The sequence below is a fragment of the Chondrus crispus genome, genomic scaffold (genome assembly GCF_000350225.1).
Source record: "Chondrus crispus Stackhouse genomic scaffold, scaffold_109, whole genome shotgun sequence".
Taxonomy (NCBI): domain Eukaryota; phylum Rhodophyta; class Florideophyceae; order Gigartinales; family Gigartinaceae; genus Chondrus; species Chondrus crispus.
In genome coordinates, this window is record NW_005178937.1 from 91,692 (window position 1) to 110,412 (window position 18,721).

Below are 18,721 nucleotides of genomic sequence, written 5' to 3' on the forward strand. Positions count from 1 at the left end.
TACGCGCGCAATGACTACAGAATTGGCCATAGGGGTCCCTTTGTGGAACGTGGCCCGATTCACAATTATCAGTTTGTTGGTCACAGCTGCCTTATCTAGGCTGTGGTCGGCTGGTCTGGCTTACAGAGCAGGATCAAGGGTGGCTGCGGGGATTCCCATTTGCCTAGAGCCCCGGAGTTACTCTAGGAGTTCGTTAGTCGCAGAGGAAGACTCACATGATTCGCGAGTCAAGTGGCTCTTAACTCTAGTCACCATCATGTTGAGTATGGCTGATCTTCTAATTGAATTTGGATCTGGATCAGCGGATGTGCCAACTTGGGAGATGTTCCCTACCGACTACACAGGGAGAGACATACAGGAGCCGCTTAATATCGCACGGATGGGCAATCTAAAATGGGCACCACTGCCTTACGAGGAACGGACATTTGTGACTAGGTATACGGTCTCCCGAGTAGTACAAGACCGACTGGAAGAATCGGGATTGCAGGAAAGCGACATGGAAATACTAAGGACAGCATTGTTCGAGCTTAAACCACAAGGTCAGGTACAAGGTCAGGTGCTGTTGGCGGATGACCCACGGGAGTGGACACTTGCGGGATATGGGAATAATATTTGGTTTTCTGGGGAGACTGGAGCGGCTCTAATTAAGAATAACACTGTGATTTACTTCGACGGCATCACGGCGTACTCACTGCGGGAGGTACGCCCAAGGGAAGACCCTTCGATGGCTGTAATAGACATGGTGGCTAGTCTGGCATTTAAGATGAATGTCTGGGTAGCCGCAGACTCAAACATAGAGCTGAGCGTAGAATTATTTTCGATGCCAGCCATATCTGTGGATTGCGAGGTCATGCCTAAATATCCGCCGGGCTGGGACGTCTCTTGCGTTGACCTTAAGCGACAACCGGCTAAGGTCTTGAGGCATGACAGGTTCCGGCCAAGAGTGGATACTAAGGCGTTTCTGACTCACGCCTTGGCAGTAGATTACGGTCAGAGGGTAACTATCGGAAGCCAATGGGCTAAGTATGATACGGTTCGTAGTTTCTCTGATAGTCTAAGTCAGAGGCGTCTCTTTCCTAGTGTCCTTACGAGTCAGAACGTCGTGACAGCGTTCTCTGAGGCTGTTAACGTCTTAGTTGTCAAGGAGGAGAATCGTACAGTGATGTGCTTGGGGCTGATGAACGGGGCAGTAGCAACAAACGTACCCACATGTCGGGCGAGGGTTTGGAAGACTCAAGATGAGATGCTATCTGCCTTCATGGCAATACAACTCAGTGTGTCGGAATATGATCGGGCGTGGCAGATTTATAGAGAGTGGAGTGAAGGTCCTGAAGACAGAGCGGTCACCAAAGTGTCCTGGTTATCTGGGACTTTGGACAATCAGTTGGCAAGTCCTTCCTCTCATCTCAAGACGGTAGCGACAATCAATGGCTTTTTCATGTCTGGGATACTAATTATCGCGGGTGCCTTCACTGTGGGGGTTATACTGGTTTTATTGTCCTACCCGAGTGCAGAACACGCCGGGTCGGGGATACGCAAGTTGACTATTGACGGGACAAGAAGAGTATTGGCTATGTCATTGCTGACGAAGTACAACTGCGGCCTACAACCCAGAGTAGCTCCGTGTACTGTACTGATACAGACGGGGGAATGTACGGGTCACTTGGAGACTTCGTATTTGGAGGACTTGGAGCCAGTCCCCCTTGCGGCACTGGGTGGTGAAAGCAAGCTGGTGGTACTAGGGGGCGCGCCGAATCGTCCTAAAACAAGTATGTGTGGCAACTCAAACGACACGGCGGGGCCGCGGTACGTAAATTTACGTACATACAACTGGCGTACTCGTATGAGTACTCGTACGCCAGTTGTAGAGGTCCTGGGATCACAGGGAGACATCAGCAGCGGGAAGAAGGTAAGAACGGCTCTCAATATGGAATCAAGGGAACGGCATATGAAGACCTTGGGCAATGGACAGACGTTGACGAACAGAAAACGCGGTCGATTGTAAGACAAGTCAATGTGGACGGACTAGAGGAAGACGATTATGATATAGGTTTGCAATCTACGTTAGTTCGGTAGAGACCGACCTGACGGTGTTCCTGGGGGAGGCATTTGACTCGAACGAGCATCAGCGAGATGCAAAGATCGTGAGCGTTATACGAATTGGAGCTGGTCTGGCTCTCGCGGCGCGTAGTTTGGACTTGGCCGTGCGGTTGCGATATTGGGCAGTGGTACAGTAGGAGCACTGACGCCGAGCGAACTCAATCAATACCACTTGGATCAGCGTGAGCGCGGAGTGCAGAGAACGGCAACGGGTGCCGTGGCCCGCCCAGATCAAGGTAGAAACCAGAGGGTACCGGGGCAGGCGTCGACATTGGTCGGTCGTAATAAATGTTGGTTGGGAACTGGGTTTTTTTTCTGAGTGGTCCCTCGGGAGTTTTTTTCGTGTCTCTCCTCCGCGGCTTTCACCGCCGCCTCCAGAAACTTTTATTTCCCTCGGCGAACGCTTCCAGAAACGTCCAACCGTCAACCCTAAAAAAATAATATTGCATCCCAATTCAACCGTAGAATTTATTTGTAATGTTTTCAGAGAGGTGGGGTGCTCCCGCCGAATCAACGAGAGGCATGCCTGTCGGATCGAAATTGGAAGGGAGCTGTTGACAGCTGACAGCTGACAGAGTCGCGATCAGGAGAATACTGTAGGTCCTGCGCGGTCATCCGCTCCGAGACGTCTGACCCTGGCCCCGTCTCATTTTTGCCCCTGGTGTTGCGTCCATGACTCAGCTCGCCTGGTATGCCGTGTTGTAGCGCATTTTTATTCGTTTAAATATCATTGGTGCGCCACTGCCAACAGTGGACGAAGCATGATGGAATCGCTACGGGAAATACCTGTCACTGTAAGTCCAGTTATGCTTGTGACCACGTCTTTCCAAAACTTGCACGGACGTTTATAGTTTCGCCTAAAATTTCCGCAAACGTTTTGGCAATAGTTTGCCGATTCTTTTCGGTTTTGTGGAAAAGTGGCTCAGTTGGAAGATATCATTACAGCTAATCGAGCTGTTTACAAATTGCTTACGTATGTTTCTGAGTTTCGCAGAAAAAGTTGCTCAAACTTTCGGCAGCACTTTGGGAACCTTTGAAACTTCAGAAACATTCAGCAACCTTTTCAAAGATGCCGGATCGCATTACAGCTCCGATCGAGGGTGGATGGAAATATTCCATCATTGAGGCCTTGCTTGCAGGATCCAACAAGGTCCACCACCGGGACCAATGGGAGTGCCGTTTGAGGCGAATATCAGAAAAATCAATTGTCAACCAGGATTTTACGGAGCCATGAGCCCTGGTAGTTGGGACCAAAGTTGTATGGCTCTGGGTCACAGGCTCTGGTGCCAGGGCCATTATTGGGACGTATTCTCCTGAATGCGACTCTGACATCAGGGAATCGCCGTGCCGCCTTCTGCGCGAAACAGCCCGGACGGAATGTGCCTGAGTACAGCCGGGCTGAAGGCCCGTCGACATCAACGCGCGAAAGGGAAGCATAAAGCGTGAATGGTCATGGATACCTGGGGCTGTGTGTTCGGAGGCCGTCGGGGAAAGGAATACTAAGGATGGCCGACGAGGAGGAAGGGGGATTGAGTAGATTCGGGTTTACGGCCGCTGCGTAGCTGGGCTATTTTAGTCTAGAGAGTGAGATGCCTTCGGAAAGGAGGGGCATCGACCATTGGGAGTAAACGTCTGTTGAATAAAAATCATAATATTCTCCAATGTCATTTATGACCACCTTCTGTGTCCCTTTCATCATTTGCCGAGAGAGGGTCGACAGAAGCTGAGTCCGAATGAATCATGACTAGTGAGTGCATCCTTTCAACTTCACGATCCGGAACAGACTGAATTTCTTCAATGTCTTTACAATATCTTGATGCCTCGTTCAAGTTGAATTTCTCAATTCCATGAAAACCTTCAGGAATCCAACGGATAGATTTAGAGACGATGAATTTGTCTGATCCATAGCTCTCAATTTCTGGCAACATCCGTAGTACAACTTTGCTTCGCGCCCTTTTTTGCGACCTGCTGCAATGGGCGGTTTTGCTAACAACGAGTACTCTGTTGGCATGCGTGGTTGGCCTCGATGGCTGGTATAAAATGAATGACGAAGAGGAGGATTAATTAAGAACAATAAGTAAAGGGGTTCTGTCCTTATATTGAACAATTGGAGATGGAGTGCAAAGGGAATTGCAAATAGATATGATAGTCGGAGACACAGAACAAATATATGTCGAAGTGGTTTTTATTAGTTGATAAAAATAAAACTGCACAACAAAACATGTATAAATACTGCAGAGAGATAGCATCTGTGCTGGTTGCATGAGGCACGTTGAGCTAATTTGGCGTCAATTCATGACAGAGAGCAGCCTGGTAGGCGATTATTCCGAGAACTTTCATGCCCCTGTGCTACGGATAGTTTTCTAAACGTTGATGAAGAGGAATAATCCCTTTAACTGTGAGATTGTAATGGGTCTGTCTCAGATGCGGAATGACCGACTGCAAGGACAGACTGTCCGTATCACAGTCTGTCCACAACAGTATTTAGGAGACGCGACGGCGACGACGAGTAAAGACCACCTCATGAGGATAACGATACATCACGGAACAGTACTTAAAGATAGGCTTTCTTTTCGTAGAATAACAAAACGGACATATTTGTATTACTGAACGTTAGAATTCGTTCGCAAATTTTACATTGATATTGTTTTGTGAAGGGATACAAGACAGCACATTGAACACCGTCTTTTCTCCAAAACGCAGCAATTGTGGGCTTTATAATTTCCGTCCAACCAGTAATAGCAAGGGTACGCATATAGTACAGTCGTGGCAAAAACTATAGGACATTCGGGCTTCTTGGGCCCAATGGTGTTGCGGGCAGTAATGCTCTTGCAAGTATACAGTACAACAATGATTGCTTTGGTATAATAATGCTCTCACTACAAATGGGACAAAGGGAAGGCGACAAGCCTTAGGAGGTTGGCACCATACTGCTCATGATTGTCATGGGAAATGCGTATACCTTGTGGCCGTCGGAACAGTTGATTGACCGAATGGGAGCTCTATCAACACCCTTTTCCCGTAGTAGAGCTACACGCAACCTAAACAGTATATAAGCAGAACGCGCTCAACCCAATAAAGAATACAGGGTAGACAGAACCCCAGCTACACCACTTCTCGTCTCAGGAATGGTAGCATCGCGAAAAAGGAACCAACGTTCATTGAGGGCTGGGGTACTTGATCTCAACAGAGTGTACACGTATCTGTTACGCTGGGATAAGATGGATGACGAGCTTGTATTACGTCGTCTTCACAAATTCAATGCCAAGAGAGGTGAAGACTTCACACTGTGGTCTTTGCGGTTTGAAGCCTTGCTGGAGTCGAGGGATCTTCTAGAAGTGGTGAATATCGATCAATTGGCCCGGGTGGCAATAGAAGATCTGACGCCTGATGAAAAGACAAAGTTATTGAAGGCGAAATCTTTATTGGTCCAATCTCTCGGTGATAACCCGCTGCGCACTGTGGCTGGGGAGAGGAAGAATCCCTTTCAAATGTACAAGAAGCTACATGAGAGGTATGCAACGCAGAACACTACGACACGAGTACAGCTACAGACTGAGCTTTACCAACAGTCCTTTCAAGAAAAATCTCAAACCATGTCTGAATACGTCGACAGCTTTGAAAATATTTTTAATCAGCTAGAAGTAATGGAAAGTCCAGTGACCGAATCAATGCAAATAACGATATTGTTTGCTAGTTTCGGCAGAACCTCTGATTCTTCGTACGGAGCTGTGATCACAGCATTACAGACTATGTCGGATAAGGATCTTTCTTGGGAGAGAGCAACTGCACGCCTGCTGCAAGAATACAGTTCTTTGAATTGCGAGAGAAATCTTGGAAGGGTCCTACAAAACGATATACCTATCAGCCAAAAAGCCTTAAAGACCAAGGCTCACCTCCAGTGTTACGGATGTGGTAATTTTGGCCACTTCAAGCGCGAATGTCGGGCATGCACGACTAGGCACTGGACGAGAAAGGAGCACAGTGCTCCTGTAAATACAAAAAGCTTTGGCATTGGAAGTAAGGAGAAGGTTCTTCTCTCTAGAGAAGGAAAAACCTCAAAGAAGTATGCCGTGGTTGACTCCGGTGCAAGTAACCACATGATGTCAGATCATAGCCTTTTGGAAAAGATTGTGAATTCACAGACGAGAATAGTCACGCTTGGTGATGGGAACAGTATCAAATCAAATCAGAAAGGCTCAGTTTATATCAGCGCAAGGGTTTTTGAAGACAATAGGAAGACGCTGAGACTCAACAATGTACTGTACGTCCCGGGTCTGGACACCAGCCTGGTTTCCTGTTCGGCCCTTGACCGAGATGGATACGAAACGCAATTCAGTAAAGGACTTCGCACTATATCAATGAAAGACGAACCTATTTGTACTGCACAACTCGAAGATGGTCTGTATATTCTCAAAGATATAGTCACAGAGGAAACAGCAGACATTGCAGTCGGAAGCACTGTGGGAGAAGAGCTCTGGCATTGGAAGTTTGGTCATGTTTACCTTCGGACATTGAAAGAAATGGAAAAGCGTGGTGCAGTGACCGGAATATCTTTCACACACTCCTCAGAATGATGTAGCCTGTGTTCCGTGTGTGGAAGGGAAACAGTCTCGACTATCATTGTACGCCAGGAAGGATACAGCGACAAAACCGGGAGAAGTGATTTTTACTGATGTGTGTGGTCCACTTCCGACTCCAAGTTTGGGCGGCAAGTCATTCTTCATAACGTTTAGTGATTCTTTCTCCTCTTTTAAGGATGTTTTTCTTATGGCAACTAAAGGGGAAGCACTGGAATGTTTCAAATCATTCCAAGCCAAATTTGAACGGAAGTACGATTGCCAAATCAAATGGATATACTCTGATAATGGCGGAAAGTACCTAGGCATGTTAAAATACCTTGAGAAAGAAGGAATGGAGTGGGAGTCCTCCGCACCGTATACACCGCAGCAAAATGGTGTCTCAGAGAGACTCAATCGCACTTTGATGGAAATGGCACGTTCAATGCTATCACATGCTGGCCTACCGGATAAATTCTGGGGAGAGGCCGTATGCACAGCCAAATCTATTCGCAATGTCACAGCTAGTCAAACTAATGAAGGGCGCACCCCTATAGAGATACTGACTGGCAAAGTCCCACATGTCGGCAATCTGCGTTACTTCGGTTGTGAGATATGGTGCTTTGTGTCTAAAAGAAAGAAACTTGATGCGAAATCTAGAAGAGGAATCTTACTACGGAGTCTTTCGCATCGAAACTTCAGAGTTTAGGATATCAAGAGTGGGAACATTTTTCACGAGCGGCATGTCAAAATTAACGAATCTGTCTTCCCTGGAAGGGAATGGGAACAGACAGCGATGAAGAGTGGACTACTGTACGACTGGATTAATAATATGGGAGCCCACGAGTATGATTTGGAAGATGGTCATATGGAAGAGGCAAACGAGCTTCAGGCTTCTCACTTGCCGACTATAGGAAATAATGCAGAAGAGATAATCTCCACAGTCGAAACCCCTACAGAACAGAACCTGACTTACTATCCCAATGCTGTCGATACTGAAGTTGAGGGCGACGGTAGGAGATATCCCACAAGAGTTCGCAACCCGCCTGAGAGGCTAGGTAGTGAGTTCAACGCACTGGTTGTTTCGGCATATAAAAATTATGAGAAAACACCAACCAGTCTCGCCGAAGCTCTTCTTAGCAAGAATCGCTCCAAATGGATCGCTGCTGTTGAGGAGGAGATTCTGTGTTTAAAGAGAAATGATACCTGGAAAGTTGTACAACTACCGCTCAGTGCTAGGGCAATTGACTCGAAGTTGGTTTTTGTCTTGAAACTCAAGGCAGATGGGTCCGTGGACCGCTACAAGGTAAGACTTGTGACGAAAGGATTTCAAGAGGGACACGTGGATAACGTGTATGCTCCTGTCGTGGATTTTTCTACAGTTCGTCTCGTCCTTGAAATTATGGGTCAACACGGGGCGTTAAGCGTGCTCCGAAGATATGGAGCAAAACATGGAACGCAGTAATGCACCGCCTCAAATTTGTGCAGCTTAAATCTGAAGAGTGTTTCTATTTTATTGACATCGAAGGAAGCACAGTGTACGTCCTCGTCTATGTTGACGACGCCCTCGTTGTCGGAATTACTGAGGGAGCAGTTCTTACCGTCAAACAAATGCTGATGAATGAGTTTCGAATGACTGATCTCGGGGTTGCAAAATCCTTCCTCGGTGTGGAGTTTGTTTATACTTCCAAAGGTGTACCTCTACGTCAAGAGTACTACATAAAGAAAGTTCTGGAGGTCTTCGGAATGGCTGATTGTAAACCTGTCAGCACTCCGCTTTCGCCTGAGAGAAACAAGCACCAAGGACAAAGGATGAAACGCGATCCTAGCATAGGTCGCTACAGAGAAGCAATTGGTGCCCTCTTATACATATCAACTCGAACTAGACCGGATAGTTCGGCTGCCGTCGGGATACTTGCCCGTACGTGTGAAGACCCGAACCAGGCAGATTGGATCGGGGTGAAACGTATAATGCGATATCTAAACGGGACGGCCTCGCTTGGGCTGCATTTCAAGTGGTGAAAAGACGCGCTTCCCCCTATTGTCGAGTCATTTGCAGACGCTGATTGGGCGGGTGATGTATCAGACAGGAAGTCAACTAGTGGAATCGTAGTGACAGTGAATGGCACACCTGTTGTTTGGAAGAGCAAGAAACAGGGAGGAGTTGCCCTGTCCTCAACGGAGGCCGAATTCATCTCGATATCCTAATGTGTCAAAGCGACAAAATGGCTCAGGATGATTCTCAAGGAACTAAGCCTGCTCTCGGATTTTCCTACTGTCCTTTATGAAGACAATACAGGGGCAATCAAATGGGCATCAGGAGAGAAAATGGCCAAACATGTCCACATAAGGTTTCACTTCGTGAGAGAGGCAACAATGGACGGCAGTATTAATATGTGCTACTGTCCTACTAGTGATATGATTGCAGATGCACTCACGAAGGGTCTTTCCGCCCCTCGTACGCTGTATCTTCGACAAAAGCTACAGATACAAGAATGTGAGTAACAATCGCATTAAGGAGGAGTGTTGCGGGCAGTAATGCTCTTGCAAGTATACAGTACAACAATGATTGCTTTGGTATAATAATGCTCTCACTACAAATGGGACAAAGGGAAGGCGACAAGCCTTAGGAGGTTGTGTAATCATTCGCCTGGAAGATTCAACTCAAGGAAATGGTACACGTGTCTGTACATATCGATATGGATATCGATGACCCTTCGGACCATAATTTGTGCGTGAGCATTAATTAGATGTTACACAGTTGTGCACAGCCGTACACCGCTTACGACTGTACAGAGGCCACAGAAGGTGTTACTGTCTTTTGCTGATAGCATCCAACCTTTGTACGGGATAACACTTGGAAGAGTTAATTGCAGTGCCCGTCATGACCTAAGGGAAAATTGGAACTATGTAATTCTTCGTCTTCATGCCTAATTGCTCATGTTAAGCGCTGCACGACCTTTCAGGCGTGTGCTCGTAGCGCGGGTACCTCGTAATGGAGGTCTATAAATCCCGGAGCGCTGTGCAGCCTCCAGGGAAATAAAGGCATCGGACAACGGGAGCGTCTATCCGTCTGTGCGAGGTACCTTCTCTTTCTGTTTTTCCCCACAAGTTGCTACAGTTGGCACCATACTGCTCATGATTGTCATGGGAAATGCGTATACCTTGTGGCCGTCGGAACAGTTGATTGACCGAATGGGAACTCTATCAACACCCTTTTCCCGTAGTAGAGCTACACGCAACCTAAACAGTATATAAGCAGAACGCGCTCAACCCAATAAAGAATACAGGGTAGACAGAACCCCAGCTACACCACTTCTCGTCTCAGGAAATGGGTCCAATTTTTAAGTAAACATGACATGCATTGCTGTGTATCTGGCACGTGCCGCGCTGAGTAAGAATATGACAACAGAATAGAAAACGGGCAAGCGGTTACCAAGATATCCACCTTTACGCGACAAACACCCGGCCGGTATAGCAAATACTAATACATGTTCTTATCATAATGGTCCTGCGATATAGGCTGGCCCCCACTAGGGCCTGTTAATAGTAACGATATCCAATATTTATCTTTAGCTCACGTGCCACTTTTTGTAGCCCCCGCTATCGGTAACAGCAGTACCGTAATTAAATTCAAACTTCTCTACTGTTCGGAGTCGTCATCTTGAAATCTGCGGTGAGCCCTATCTTTAGTTTCACCTCTTCCCCTCCACTCCTCTCCTCGCACAGAACTATGCCGCTTCTTGCACCTGTGCTAGGACTTTGCTAACCACCGGGGTTTGCCTTTCATCTACCAATTCAGACGCACTGTACTCAGCCGTGTTGCTCTACCTTCAACACGAATATGTTTTTAACTAACTATCCATTATACTTGTCATCACTTGTTTCCTCCGGGTTAGCGCCATCCCGAGCAACTCGCTTTCTTCTGCACAAAGTATGTCATACTAATGCTACTATTAGAGTATGTCTTTCCTTCAAGCTGTGTACTGCCTAGGATAGATAGCATTTGCTTTTTCTAGTTGCCCGTCGTTCTCTTAATCAAAAGCTTCTGGCATCGCCTATTCCTCTGGTGTTGGCCCTTCCTCTAGCGTTAGCCCTTCTTCTGGCATTGGCTCTTCCTCAGACGTGGCGTCGAACTCCTCCCGTTCGATTTTGGTCCCGTCTTTTTCTTCTCTCATATCCTTCAACATGCTACCCAAAAACTCGTACAAGTCACAGTCATCCGAGAAGGCATCATTTCGGGTCGGATAGTACCGCACATCTGGCTTAATTCCGAAGTTTTCTATTATGGCACCTTTACTCGTCCCGCTTCGGAAGAAGCGCACATATGCCATAGTGAACTCAGATTCCACCTTCTTTATCTTTTGCGGGAATAACTCAGCAAGTTGAGAGTATCGATAAACGGAAGCGCCCCCAGCTCCAACGTTGTCCGATACACCGACTACACGCGAAAACCCATAGTCTTTTTGCAAGGACGTATATAAATCCCCGGCAGAGTAGCATATTCCATCCACCAGGGTTAGCACAGGGCCAAAGTACGCCCGAGGAGCAAATCGTTCCCTGAACTCTGAAGAATATATGTCAACAGTTGGACCTGTGAACTGCTCACCAATAGCAAGTGATGTGTTTAGCGCGCGGATGACCGCGGGAAGCAGAATAAGTTCCTCCGCGGTCACATTTTTCGTGTCTGCCGACAGCAACAGGTCTTGCAGAAACTGGGACACTCGGAGTGTATTTGGGTTAGGCGGCACGGTCTCGCTTACTAGCGATTCAGCGAGCAACTTGACGTAGTCCCCATCTCCCCCTGCATTGGATCGAAGATCCATGATCAATCCGTTGAGGGGCATGAGGCGCAGGATGCGAGCAATTTCCAGAGCTAGCTCCAATGACACACTAGCTCCGAAATCTGGTATTACAAATCGACCGATCGGACCGGATTTGGTTAGAATCACTTCTGCGGTGAAGCGCTCAGTGAACTCGGATGAAACCTCGATTGGCACACGGCCGTTCTCGATGACTCGCGTAGTGATGTCTAACGGCTCTGCGGTAACTTCTTCGTACAACTTGCGCTTGTCCGCTTCGGAGAAAACCACACGATTGGGCCTTCCATGCAGTGGTTGATATGCAGCAGGATGCACTGCATGGGACATGGTGTCCGCGGCCTCTTGGGTGTAAAGTTTGGTAAAGAACCATGGGAGCGTGATCGATTTCCTGATTCCCTCTGTTGTCAGATAAACTATATCGACAGTTGAACTGAAAGGAATAGGATCGAACGCTAGAGTTCGGAAGGACACCAGAAAAATGCCAGAATCGATCTGGGCTGCTAGGTTGGAGGCAGAAGAATTCTTACCGAGAGTGAGAACATACTTGTCGATGGGCACACCATCGATAAGGAGTAGCTCTGATCCGATACCAAAGGAAGAATTGGATGGTATGAGCTCTGCGAGCAAATCATTGACGATATACTGTCGTTGCCTGGATCCTTCCTCGAAAAACTTGGCGACGGCGAAGCCAAGCGTGGCGACGGAAGTTCTCAACGGTTCCGGCGCGAGAAATACTGAATGATAGTCATCCATGAGTTGAAAGGCATTCATCATGTTCTCATGAAACTCGACATTGGTCATTTCTTCGGTGATGTCAATGCTGTCCAGCGCGGCCGGAAAATCGATCTTGAGGAGGTTTTCATGTAGAAATCGGTGCGGGTTGACGTCCATGTAGATGGTTTTGACAGCGTCGATAACGTCGCGTTTGGCAGCGACGGAAAGTTTGTCAGCGTTAGCTTCCTCGATCAATTCGGACAAGGAGACAAACAACGGGGCGTCTTCGTCGTCGTGATCGTCGTCGTCGGTAATGTGACGAGCTGGATGCGGAATGGTGAAGCACACGCGATGGCGTGGGGCGCATAAGCCTAGAAGTTTGGGATCATCAGTTGTGCAGTGCTTGCTGTGCTGGCAGCGGATGGAATGTGCAACACGGAAGAGTAAGAGAGTTACAAGGATAGGGAAAGTGGCACAACGGGCTACCATGATGAGATGGTTGCGTAAGAACGCTAATGCGGTAAAACAGATAGCTTAAAGAGAGCACATCTTGGCTTATAAACACGGCGACGGATATGGTCTTATGTTTTTGAAGGCGATAATTCCGCACCTTCCAGTATTTCAAGCACTGCAATCTGTTGATGTGCAAGGCATTGAGGAGGATGCCTAGGGCTGCCGAGATTGTTGCCCCGTTGCAACTAACGTCACGGTGATATCTGACAACTTCTACTTTGCAACTTTTCTAAAAGTACTCTAAAGAATATTCTAAAGTATCCCTGTTGTCCCTAATCACGCACTCTACTGTCCTGCAGTTTGTTCTCGATATCAGAGATACGGATGCTCGTAGTTATGAAAAGGGATGGCCAAATCTTCGTGGCGGAGAAGGACTCAACACACGCAACCATTGCCCTAACCTTTTCAATCTTCGTGCTCAAGGCTTTCTTGCCGTAATCATGTGTATTATCTCTTCTTGTGCTGCCGTACAATGTATTCATCTCGAGACACATAAACTATTTTTCTAACAAAAAATAGGATTATCAGTGTCGGCATGTGTCCCGGTTGGGAGGTGGAAAGGGATATGTGCTTGGAGCTGAACTGACAGAAAGGAGTAATTGCGTCATAGGGAAGCTTTTTTGTGAGATCGTGGAAGTGGGGGCTTCCGAAACCCCCAAAAAATATGCGGCTGCTCGTGGATTTGATGCGTCACGACAATTCGAACAATATTAATGTTTTTCATTCTCAACCTGAGACACTATAGAGAAACAGGTGCACAAGATATCTCATAACTTGGTGAATCTCTCCCTCTTTGCAGCACTTGAACCCATAAGGATTCGAAAGCAACTGGGGTGTGCGTCTATGACGGCCGTTTTTTAGCAAAATGAAGACATTGGATTTGGAGGATTGATCTGTACTTGCCTGCTGTTGGTCGGTAACAATTAAATTAAGTTTAGACGCAGAGAGGTGAGTGGGCATCAAAAGATTCTTGAAGGCGATTGCGCGGTAGTCTGGACAGCTGCATTGCTGGTGCGTCGGGGGGCGTGGAGATCTCAAACAAGTTTCGAGAAAACATAAATTCTTGTGGACCTGAGCGAATTCTTGGCGGATTTTCATGTGCACATCGTTGCCTCGTCATGTCAGTCCGTTTGCACGAAATGCATGCGTAAGTATGTCCGGCCAAAGCACCATGAAGTTGGTGTACATGTTCTCTTTCCAGGCTGTAGAGGATTGTCAAGGCCAAATGGACATTCAGTAATGTTGAAAGTAGAAAATCTCATTCAAGATTCCTTTCTTGATGAAGTTATTTGGGCAAAATGTATTCGGCCTGCATGTGGTGGACTACACCTGTACCTGTATAGATACAGAAGACTATACAGAATGGCCAACACGAAAATAGACTCCGCACCAAGATGGCTGGTCGCCCACGTTGACCGATTGGCATCGAATGGCATCGTACATCGCGGTGCTGTGGAGGTTTCTCGAGAAATATCGCTGAAGAAAGTACTGGCTGAGAACGACGAATCTTCCAGGCGGTACAAGCTCACATCCGTCGTCCGTCGCACAGACCAAAAAGTCCATTCGGCTGTTTCGAAACGGATATCTTCAATAGAGATGTAACATGGACAACCTGCGCAAATGAGGAAATTAAAAACTTTTATTTCTACACCAGCCCAGATATTGAGGCCGTGGTCTCTTTCTACAAATTGATGAAATAGTATCGAACGTGTAGGTTGAATACAGGCAGGAATGCGTAGTGAAAAGACGCCTACTACCGTACACCACACAGAAGAAAGTCGTGTGTTGAACTGCGCTCTGTACTATCTCTCCCTATTTTTGCAATTCAACCCAAAGTACTCATTACCATTTTGGAGGATGTCATCTGCGGTCATGTCCATACACTGCTGTGGATACATTTCTGTCAATGGACACAATCGATTTGATATTTAGACAATAATAAACAGCGGATGCAATCGCACTGATATTTCGATACATAGTTCCATGCATGCTTGTCATCTGTTCAAGAATCTCGGATCTCCACCGTGTTGCGTGGCTTGATACTGAAGAGGTTTATCATACGAGGCCCGGGGATGCAGGGCGTACGCTGTTCCGTCTGTGTGCAACTTGCATTCATAGAATTGCGTGGTATTCAGATTGCTCTCTACGCAAAACAGAGTATGGCGTTGTCAAGCGTCAACTTTTGAATACACTCTTCTGATGAGGCGCTGCAACTACAATTATCAAGAGAGGCAGGTTCTATACCTCTATATCATGAATAATACGCGAATAGCGTCTGTCCGACCTGCGCTTGTTCTCATGTGAGGACGGCGCTGTCCTCATATGAAGACAGCTATTTTTTTTGCAAGAATTCTTTCCCTTGTTCTAGGATATGTACGCTCGCCGGTGAGAAGGTTGGTCAGAGTCCGTTGACGGCGCCCCAATCGTAAAACTCTGTTCAACAATTCCGCATATCTCACACTAGCATCAGCCTGAAATTGATGTACACCCAAAATTCTTTCAAGGGTTCGCATCTGCTCGCCGAGTTCACGCTGTTCTCGCACCTGAATTTGCATTCCCTGGCGCAGGCTTTTCCGTCAGTTGCATGTCTAGGTATCTCCTACTAACTCACAACGACGTTGTGCGCGACCGCACACCTCCTCGCCTTCTTTGCCGCCCCCGAACCATAGTTCTAGAAATCTGACCAGGGGACCGACGAGTTCTGGTCTCTCCATGTCGCGCGGGACTATTGTACTCTTCCAGTAGGTTTCGTATATCCTCCTCCGTTCCAGCCGGAAGACCCGATTCGACAAGAGACGCATTTACGACATCTGTGGAGAGTTGCACTCGGCATAGAGGACAAGGAAGATGCCTTCTACTTGTGACGCTCTCGGAGTGGAATTGCATCATTCTAGAAAGACATGTCCTGTGAAAAGTGTGACCGCAAGGTGTTCCAATGCATTGGGAGCAAAGAGCAAGGGGTTGTAGGCAAATGGCACACAGTTCCAAGATTTAGTTCTCCTTTAATAATTACCTGACCCTCCTGTATGTTCGCTGTGTCTCCTGCGGTCCAATTTTTGTACCCGGCGAGATTGTGATCATGATCGCATCATCCCTAAATCCACAGAAATACCTCGCGCTTCAACGGCTCTTCTTCTCAAGACGGCCGTCAGTTTCTTAGAAACTATCCAACCTCTATCTTAAGAATAAAATGATCCCAGATCACAAGACCAAAAGAATCAAATGATAAGAATCATGAGGTACACTTTTGAACCACGCCCGTTCCGATGAGTATGGGCGGGGCGACAACCCAATCAAAAGACCCTTCGCGACTTTTCACAACATATCCAAGACCTGGGAACGCCTCATGGTAAGCAAAAACCAAAGATCTGTTCTTAGCCGCTTGCCTTATTAGTTTCATTCTCGAACGGCGAGCATTTAGCGGGTCTGACTCCGTCCCGACTTGCCAGCTGGGGTTCTGAAGTTGATCGGGCTTTTCAACAAAATATTCAAAAAACGAGAAAGAATCGAAAATTGTTAATAAAGTATAAAAATCAGAAATTGAATGGTTACGCACATTGCTGATCCTGCGTACCTTGGACATCCATGCGTCCCCGGAAACAATGAGGCTTTCTCCTTTTGACGCTATTTGTATGTGGTTGTGACCCGGGCTGTGCCCTGGGCTTGGCAAAAAGCGAAATCCTGGTAGCGGCGCGCCGCCGTCGCGAACCAGAACGAGTCTGGATGCGTAAGGGGCAATACTTTGACGATAGGTACGCGCAAAGCCCACTTTGCGTCCACGACAAGAGATGTTGAAACCGTCCGTTAGTTCCTTGCGAAAGAAGTTGGCTCCGGAAAGCAACTGTTATGGCGGCATGTACGACTTACGAAGTGTGTCTCTCAGTGGATGATCCTCGGAAATAGGAAGCGGCTCTGTGATCCAAAAGCGATGTTCCTTGATTCCTATGTAAACCTTCGCATTCCGGAATGCTCGACCACCGTCCAGGCCCAACAATCCACTGACGTGATCTGCGTGGGCATGAGTTAGAAAAATGTGATCTATAGACTCTGGAAGTATTCCTGCCGCGCGCATATTTCGGAATAGGAGGCCGCCCGAGGCTAGGAGCGGATTCGCTTGACCTCCTCGAGATCCCGGGTCAACGAGGACACGCCCGACCTTGCTTTCTAACAAGAGGACATTCTGAGACAGGGTAAGGGGCTCTATTGGGCGAAAGCATGCTTTGTATGTAGAGCGCAAGGCCTCGAAAGGTACGAAAAACGGATTTGTTGAGAATGTTAGAGGTCCATCGTATAGCACTGTGCCGCGAATGTCGCCTAACCTGAAGTGGTAGGTTGCAGAGTTTTCTTGGCATAGGTTGCCCAGGATTGGTATGAAGCAAAAAGAGAAAACAACACTGGAGAGCATCATGCTTGATCTGGTGAAAGTTGCAAACGACTCTTCGATGGACCAACTCGGTTCTCGTGATTGAGAGTTGAAATGATTCTGTGGCAGGGCTGGCTTTCTTTACTTTCACAGTACCTACCGATACTATTTATACTGCTTTCACAGCCCCCGTAACTATCGTTGTGTAACATACAGTATCGCTCTAATTCATTGATACAGCCTCAGCTTTTAGGTCAGAAACATAATACCGGCAACAGGATAGAAACATATTAGAAACACAGGAGCACCATACATTGAGGGCGGAATAACTTATCCTCGCTTCTTGCCGTACCGTAGTAATATGGACAGACGAGGCCTCGAGATCTAAAACGGCAGGGGGCGTTATGGCCTTTCACACGCACTCATTCAAATGATGGTAGCAACATAGCACGGTTTTGGCATAAAAACAGAGCAGTGTAGGTCGCAGATTAATAACCTCTACAAGATTCCTCTTGCAAACTTCCGGCAGATCCAATATAAGGACACAAACAGGTTTCTCATTGGTTTGAGCTTTGTAAATGTGAGCTATATCTGAGAAGAGTATTGATGAAATGGCAGGTGTCTGCCTCAGGCGGTAATACATTGGGCTCAGATGAGATAAAGAAGTCCTGAGGTAATAAACACATGGAGATCTTCTTGTCACTAATTGCTACTTTGTAGCAGATAAATACTGAGCCTGTTTTGCGATCAATCTGAGACGAAAGACTGCTCCCGAGGTTTCAAGATTCTGATTCGTTCTCTCACCAGTTCACGTTCAAATTTATGCAAATCTCAGTACATGCCACTATGCCGTTTTCAATTGGTTGTGGCTTAGGCGAGATTTTCCCCGGGACATATCCTTGTGTCGACCATAGCGGTTTGGGCTGGCATCAACAACCGAACACAAACTCGTTCTCCCCCTCATGTGTTTCCCCAAGGGTTGATGTGCTCCATCTTCACCCAATGATTTCCAGCATTATGTCCATCTCCTCTACGAAAATTAATCCATTCAGAGGCACATGCAAAAAGAAAATGGAACACACATTTTCATCTGTATCTTTCACTTTCATTCATAGTGAGTTTGAGGGGCTGTTCCATTGTTACCTACACAGTGTGTAGGTAGCCCGAAACCAGAATGGGCCTGTGTGTAGTACACACAGGCCCATTCTGGTTTCGGCAAAATAGATAGGTGCGGAAGAGAAAGGCTATTAGCTGATCTGCGTAAGCACATGAGGGATAGTTGCAGGGCCAATTCGGATGATTTCTTTTTCGATTCGTTGATCGTACTCTATAGCGATCTCTGTGGGACGCACTACAGGGAATTTGTCAAGGATGATAGAGTACATGTTTCAGCGAAAAACCGAGGCAGTACCCATCGGTGATCTGACATTCGAACGCGTCTGGCCACAGGTCCGCGTGTTGATGATAGACTTGATTGTCAAATCTTCGTCTGTTTCATCAACTGGTACCGCAGCAGTCTCTACGCGTTCCAACAAAAATTCAACCCCCGGCAAAGGGAAACAGAAGGTCAGAGACGCTGTTGTAGAGACAAACAGGGCGGCTCTATCTCTACAAATATTCCACAATGCAAATCACCGAAAACTACTCAC

General features: G+C 47.1%; 3 protein-coding genes; 1 reads left to right on the forward strand and 2 right to left on the reverse strand.

Annotated features, from left to right (window-relative positions):
* The first annotated feature begins 1,438 nt into the window (after window positions 1-1,438).
* CHC_T00001687001 (hypothetical protein) lies at window positions 1,439-2,005 on the forward strand. Its single transcript, XM_005712530.1, has one exon. It carries the CDS (start codon window positions 1,439-1,441, stop codon window positions 2,003-2,005), a length of 567 nt encoding a protein of 188 aa, XP_005712587.1.
* An 8,469-nt stretch (window positions 2,006-10,474) lies between these two features.
* Window positions 10,475-12,685, reverse strand: CHC_T00001688001 (hypothetical protein). XM_005712531.1 is given in 2 exon segments: window positions 10,475-10,717; window positions 10,718-12,685. The coding sequence occupies 1 exon segment, from the start codon at window positions 12,683-12,685 to the stop codon at window positions 10,718-10,720; it is 1,968 nt and encodes a 655-aa protein (XP_005712588.1). The 3' UTR covers window positions 10,475-10,717.
* Window positions 12,686-15,691: 3,006 nt separating this feature from the next.
* Window positions 15,692-17,197, reverse strand: CHC_T00001689001 (hypothetical protein). XM_005712532.1 is given in 5 exon segments: window positions 15,692-15,941; window positions 15,942-16,181; window positions 16,284-16,477; window positions 16,577-17,117; window positions 17,118-17,197. 3 exon segments carry the CDS (start codon window positions 17,115-17,117, stop codon window positions 15,942-15,944), a joined length of 975 nt encoding a protein of 324 aa, XP_005712589.1. The 5' UTR covers window positions 17,118-17,197; the 3' UTR covers window positions 15,692-15,941.
* Window positions 17,198-18,721: the final 1,524 nt, after the last annotated feature.

What these genes read in the sequence shown, in the direction of transcription:
- CHC_T00001689001 (XM_005712532.1), bottom strand. Translation starts at nt 17,117, where the DNA reads ATGATGCTCTCCAGTGTTGTTTTCTCTTTTTGCTTCATACCAATCCTG. An exon ending in TCCACTGAGAGACACACTTC is followed by an intron (nt 16,478 to 16,576) that starts GTAAGTCGTACA and finishes GTGGACGCAAAG; the next exon opens with TGGGCTTTGCGCGTACCTAT. An exon ending in GGGACGCATGGATGTCCAAG is followed by an intron (nt 16,182 to 16,283) that starts GTACGCAGGATC and finishes TTTGTTGAAAAG; the next exon opens with CCCGATCAACTTCAGAACCC.
- CHC_T00001688001 (XM_005712531.1), bottom strand. Translation starts at nt 12,685, where the DNA reads ATGGTAGCCCGTTGTGCCACTTTCCCTATCCTTGTAACTCTCTTACTC.
- CHC_T00001687001 (XM_005712530.1), top strand. Translation starts at nt 1,439, where the DNA reads ATGTCTGGGATACTAATTATCGCGGGTGCCTTCACTGTGGGGGTTATA.